This window comes from Nicotiana tomentosiformis, chromosome 1 (assembly GCF_000390325.3).
Source record: "Nicotiana tomentosiformis chromosome 1, ASM39032v3, whole genome shotgun sequence".
NCBI classification, from domain to species: domain Eukaryota; kingdom Viridiplantae; phylum Streptophyta; class Magnoliopsida; order Solanales; family Solanaceae; genus Nicotiana; species Nicotiana tomentosiformis.
Window position 1 is genome coordinate 120,499,171 of NC_090812.1, and position 6,664 is coordinate 120,505,834.

At 42.5% G+C, this 6,664-nt stretch overlaps 1 protein-coding gene across 1 annotated transcript; it reads left to right on the plus strand.

Annotated features, from left to right (window-relative positions):
- Positions 1–4,915: 4,915 nt before the first annotated feature.
- LOC138909042 (uncharacterized) lies at positions 4,916–6,259 on the plus strand. Its single transcript, XM_070200069.1, has 2 exons — positions 4,916–5,204; positions 6,021–6,259. The coding sequence occupies exons 1-2, from the start codon at positions 4,916–4,918 to the stop codon at positions 6,257–6,259; spliced, it is 528 nt and encodes a 175-aa protein (XP_070056170.1).
- Positions 6,260–6,664: the final 405 nt, after the last annotated feature.

Genomic DNA, 6,664 nt, shown 5'->3' on the forward strand with positions numbered 1-6,664 from the left:
GAAATCCCCACTGCCGCGGTGCGTGGGGCGTCGCGCTTGTGTAATTCTCTGCTGCCTGTCAGAATTAGATCTCTGGATTTCCCTACTAATGCCCAGCATAGTGCGCCTCCCCATGCGGTGCGCCTGTGCAAATTTACAGAGCCAATGTCCTATTTGGACTAGGAGAAGGTGGTTTTATCTAGGCCGACCCTACTTGGTATAAATACATGAAAAATATTATTTTTTGGACTTTTCACACATATTCGACCTAATTAGGCTAAGGAGGAGGTTGAAGAATGTGAGCACAAGGATTTCATCATTCCTTCCTCACTCAAGACACGAGTTTGGATTGAATTTATGTTTTCCTATACTTTAATTATATTTGTGATGAATTGCTCCATATCTATGGAGTAGTTCCCCATAGGGTTTGATGGATTTTATATATTGATGATTGTTTGTGGATTATAACTCTAGTTTTATGTATTGAAGCATTTTTGGATGACTTAATTGTTGCATCTTTATTCACTTATTCATGTAATCTAGAGAGGCATAACTTGTGATATCTTTGCATTATATTGTTGGTTGAGTTCATCAATTCTTCTTAGTAATCGAAAGAGTCTAGTTGAATTAGTGATTAAACCTAGTTAAGAGGATAATCGAGAGAGGTTCTCCTAAAGACCAATCCACTACGCATTCTTGCATATCTTCACGTGATTAAATTGGTTCATCTTGTGAGGTTAAGACTTAATCGAGAGAGGAGGTTTTGTTGAACGTTTGAACTAATAATTGAGTGAATTCGAGACTCACTTAAATATTAGAAGTGAATTACCTAGAGTTAGATCCCAAACAATTATCTTGCACCTATCCTATCAACCCCTATTTTCTCCCATTGTAACTTCCTTGCTTACCTTTGTTGCAATTGTCATTAGTCAATAGCTTTAAATTCTTAGTTAATTGTAGTTAGAAATCATAGAAATCTCAATTGTTGATCATCTTAGATAGCAATCAAGCTAGAAACTACAAGAATATTGTTTAAATCCAATCCCCATGGATACGATATTATACTATACTATATTTGACTAGCGAGCATAATTTAACTCAATGTTTCGAGCTCATCATATTTTGGTGCCGTTGCTGGGGATTGGCAATCAATAGTGTTTGAAATAGTCTGTAGATCTAATTTAAGAATTTTTCTTTTTATTTTATATTTTCCTTTTTACGATTGGTGTTCTTTGGTTGTGTGTAGGTTATAGGTTAAGATTGGTGCATGACTCGAGCTTCTGCGAAAGTAGTGCTACCATACGAGCCAGAGTTAGAAACAAAACTGCGACAATTGAGGAAGGAAAAAAATCTCACCGAGAAGCTAGAAAAGGTTAGGCAATCCTCAGCCCAGAAACTATGGACGGAAATGGTGATGATAAGGTAGATTTGGCTGCAAGAGAGGCAGCCCAACGACGAGAAACAGTTGCACGGGATGATGAGGAAGTAGCTATTAGAGATGCACAGAACATCTATGAAGAAGAGAGGGGTCACAGACTTAATCAACATCAAACCTTGGCTGCAGACCAGTTTGGAAATATAGCTCCCAGGACTAGGAGACCTTTGGGTGATTATGCTAGACCGGTCTACAATCAAGGATTATCCAGTGTTAGACCACCTTCAATCGCAGCAAACAATTTCGAGTTGAAGTAAGGGTTGCTTAAAACCCTTCAGAATTATTGTGTCTTCAGAGGGAAGCCAAATGAAAACCCAAACACGCATCTAATGGAATTCGAGGAGATTATGAACACATTTCAATACAATGGGGGTGTCACAAGATACAGTGTACTTAAGAGCATTCCCCTTCACACTCAAAGATGATGCAAAATAGTGGCTTTGGAGTTTGCCCAGTGGATCGATCAGAACTTGGGAGGAGATGACCAGAAAATTCCTTGATAAATATTTCTCCTCAGCTAAGAGGGGCAAGATTAGAAGAGAAATCCATAACTTCTGCCAGAAAGAGACTGAAACTGTTTTTGAAGCATGGGAGAATTGAAAGAGCCAACATGGCAGAATTGAACTCAGGATGCAACTCCAAGATTTTTAGGAAGGATTGACACCGGCCTCACGTAGAACATTGAGCAATGCAGTTGGAGGCCCTTTGATGAAGAAGACTCCAGAGGAGATAGTTACAATGCTTGATGAGTTATCTGAAGATGCAAATCAGTGGCCCTCTAAGAGTGTTGAAAGAAGAAGATCGACTGATGTTCACCAAGTTGATGCTAATACATTTGTGCAGGTACAGCTTGATGCTATGGCTAAGGAAATACGAAAGTTGGCCTTAGCCTCGATACAAAATGAGCCTCACGTAACTTGTGATATATGTGGAAGAGGACACCCTACTCGTGAGTGTCAAGCCTCAACTGAGGAAGTGAATGTTGTGGGAAATTATAATGCAATTGGTCATAGACACCCCGATTTTTCATGGAGTTCACCTGGAGGTACTGCCAATGTTTGGCAATAAAATAACTCTAGACCCTAGGTACAAGGAGCTCCAGAATACCAAAATCAGCAGAGGCAGCAATATCAGCCTCAACAGCCCATCCAGCCTAGTCTAGAGGATCTAATGAAGGCTTTCATTATTAAGACATATGAGAGGCAGGACGCCCATGGAGCAACTATCAAAGAACTTGGCACTAGTTTTCGAAACCTGGAGAGACAAGTGGGACAAATTGCAATAATATTATCTAAAAGGGCTCCAGAAACTCTCCCTGCTGATACTAAGAGAAATCTCAAAGAAACAGTGAATGTTGTAACTCTGAGAAGTGGGCAAGTCTTGAAAGATCCCACCCCAATCCAAAATAATGTGAAACTTGAAAAAGGAAGTGGGGAGCAGCTGAAGAATGATGTTGATAAAAAGAAGAAAGGCCCGATGAAAGCAGGGAAAAAAAGAAGGAAAAAAATTTGAGAAGGGAGGAACATGATGAGAGCGAGCATATACCTGTTTTACCTTTCCCTCAAAAGCTATATAGAGAAAAGTTGGACAAGCAGTTTGGGAGATTTCTAGATGTGCTAAAACAGGTTCATGTAAACTTACCATTCACATTAGTGCTCTCACAAATGTCTGCTTATGCCAAATTCTTGAAGGATATCCTTACAAAGAAAAAGAAGATCGAGGAGACCTCAGTGGTCAAGCTCACAGAGCATTGCAGCGCGATATTGCAAAACAAACTCCCACAAGAGTGTGGAGATCCGGGGAGTTTTACTATACCTTGCTCATTAGGAACTATCAATTTTGATAAATCGTTATGTGATTCTGGTACCTCAATTAAATTAATGCCTCTATCTATTTACAGGAAACTGGAGAAGGAGATTGAAGAGATAAGGTCGGTGCCAATATCTTTGCAGTTGGCAGACCAAACGACTATAACACCCGAGGGGATAGTGGAAGATGTGTTAGTTCGGGTGGATAAGTTTGTATTTCCTGTGGATATTATAGTGGTGAATATGGAAGAAAACAAGGAGGTCCCCCTCATCCTAGGAAGACCATTTTTAGTGATGGGTAGAGCAATATTGGATATACAATAGAGAAAACACGTGATGAGAGTGGGTGAATTCGAGAGAGGAGTTTTTGCTGAACGTTTGAACTAATAATTGAGTGAATTCGAGAGACTCACTTAAATATTAGAAGTGAATTACCTATAGTTAGATCCCAAAAAATTATCTTGCACTTATCCTATCAATCATATTTTCTCCCATTGATAACTTCCTTGATTACCTTTGTTGCGATTGTCATTAGTCAATAGCTTTATATTCTTAGTTAATTGTAGTTAGAAATCATAGAAATCTCAATTGTTTGATCATCTTGTATATCAATCGAGCTAGAAACTACAAGAATACTGTTTAAATCCAATCCATATGGATATGATATTATACTATACTATATTTGACTAGCGAGCATAATTTAAGTCTGTGTTTCGAGCTCGTCATGGTTTATATTTGAAGTTCTGTTATTATTTCAATTATTTCTTCATGTATGTTAGGCTTACCTAGTCTTAGAGACTAGGTTCCATCACGACATCGTACGGTGGGATATTGGGGTCGTGACAAGTTGGTATCAGAGCTCTAGGTTCATAGGTGTTACGAGTCATAAGCAGGTTTAGTAGAGTCTCACGGATCGGTACAGAGATGTATATACTTATCTTTGAGAGGCTATGGAACTGTTAGGAAACTTCACTTCCTCGATTCCTTATCGTGCGAATTTGTTGGCTTCGAAATTCTGAATCTTTGCCTTTGTATTCTCTCACAGATGGTGAGGACACACACTACTGGATCTGACAATCAGAAACCTACGCCCCCTGCTAGAGCCGCGAGAGGCCGGGGCCAGGGCAGAGGCTGAGGAGTGGCACGTGGTGCAGCTAGAGCACCTACCCGAGCTGTGACAGAGAAGCCATCAGTAGCTCTAGTTGGGGGGGCAAGCACCTGAGGTGCCGGTTGCCACCCATAGACTCTAGGAAACCCTCGTACAATTCTTGAGCATGTTTGGTACTCTAGCTCAGGCGGGGTTGATTCCACTTGCACTAGCCACATCTTAGGTTGGGGGAGGAGCTCAGACTCTCGCGGCCCATACCCCAGAGCAGCTGGTCCATGTTGATCAGGTCCAGAGGTTATATCAGTGCAGCCTGTTGTTTCAGTTCATCCCCAAGGTTAGGGCAGCAACATCTAAGGAGGAGGAGCTTAGACTTGAGAGGTACAAGAAGTACCATTGTCCTACTTTCAGCGGCCAAGCTACAGAGGATGCACAGGGTTTTCTAGGGAAATGTCATAGTATTCTCTGCACCATGGATATTATGGAGACGGGCGGGGTTTCTTTTACTACATTCCTATTTTTGGGAGCAGCATATCAGTGGTGGCGCGCTTACGAGGAGGGTAGCCCAGTCGATGAAGCTTCACTCACATGGGCTCAGTTTTCAGAGATGTTCTTGAGATAGTTCATTCCCAGAGCCTTCGGGATACATGGTGCATAGATTTTGAGCAGCTGTGCCAGGGTACTATGACAGTGTCAGAGTATGCTCTTAGATTCAGTGAGTTGTCCATACATGCACCTGCCTTGGTTCCTACAGTCAGAGAGCGACTCCGTCGATTTATCAAGGGGCTCAACTATGGAATTATATTCAACATGGCTCGAGAGTTGGAGACAGATACCCAATATCCGCAGGTGGTAGAAATCTCATGGATATTGGAGGGTATGTAGGGCCATGAGAGAGAGGACAGGGAGGCCAAGAGGCCTCGAGATTCTGGTGGATATAGTGGTGCCCGTGCCCCAGTTGTAGCCCGTCATGGCAGGGGCTAAGTGATCCGTCCAATTCATTCAGCCCTTCTATCTTCTAGTGGTACTCCAGCTACTTCCAAGTCTCGGGTTTCCCATTATGCACTGCCACTGTCTAGTGCACCTCCTGCACGGGGTGCTTTTAGAATCCAGACCAGCTGACCAGGCTCGAGCCAGCTTCAGTAGCCACGCCCACCAAGAGCTTACTTTGAGTGTGGTGATACCTGACATATGGTGAGGGACTGCCCCAGCCTCAGGAGGGGTGCTCCTCCATAGACTACTTAGGCTCCACGTATTCCTCCGGATCCACATACTTCTCAGGCCATGCTTGCTACTCCAACTGCCACTCCACCAGCACAGCTAGCTAGGAGTGGAGGTCAGGCGGGTAGGGGTCGCCCTAGAAGGGAAGGCCAAGCCAGATATTATGCTCTTCCTGCTAGGACAAAGGCAGTTGCATCCGACTCTATCATCACAGGTATTGTTCCGGTCTGTCATAGAGATGCATCGGTCTTATTTGATCCAGGCTCCACTTATTCATATGTGTCATCTTATTTTGTTCCGTATTTTGGTATATCTCATGATTCTTTGAGTTTTCCTATTTATGTGTCCACGCCTGTGAGAGATTCTATTGTTGTTGACCGTGTGCATCGGTCGTGTTTAGTTGTTATTGGTGGTTTTGAGACTAGAGCTGATCTATTACTGCTCAATATGGTAGACTTTAATGTTATCTTAGGCATAGACTGGTTGTTGCCCTATCATACTATTCTTGAATGTCACGCCAAGACGGTGACATTGGCTATGCCAGGTTTACCGCGGTTAGAGTGGAGGGGTACTTTGGATTATGTAACTAGAAGGATTGTGTCCTTCCTTAAGGCACAGTGGATGGTTGAGAAGGGGTGTGATACATACCTAGACTTTGTGAGAGATTTCAGTGTTGATACTCCTACCATTGAGTCAGTTCCAGTAGTGTGAGACTATCTAGATGTATTTCTAGCAGATCTTCCGGGTGTGCCGCCCAATAGAGATATAGTTTGGTATTGACTTGTTGCCGGGCACTCAGCCCATTTCTATTCCACCATATCCTATAGCCCCAGCGGAGTTGAAGGATTTAAAGGAGTGGTTGCAAGAATTTCTTGATTAGGGTTTCATTTAGCCTAGTGTGTCACCTTGGGATGCTCCGGTTCTGTTTATGAAGAAAAAGGATGGTTCTATGCACATGTGTATTGATTATCAGCAGTTGAACAAGGTTACAGTGAAGAATAGGTACCCATTGCCGCGTATTGATGACTTATTTCATCAGCTACAAGGTGCCAGAGTGTTCTCAAAGATTGATTTGCGGTCAAGTTATCATCAGCTGAAGATTCGGGATTCGGATAT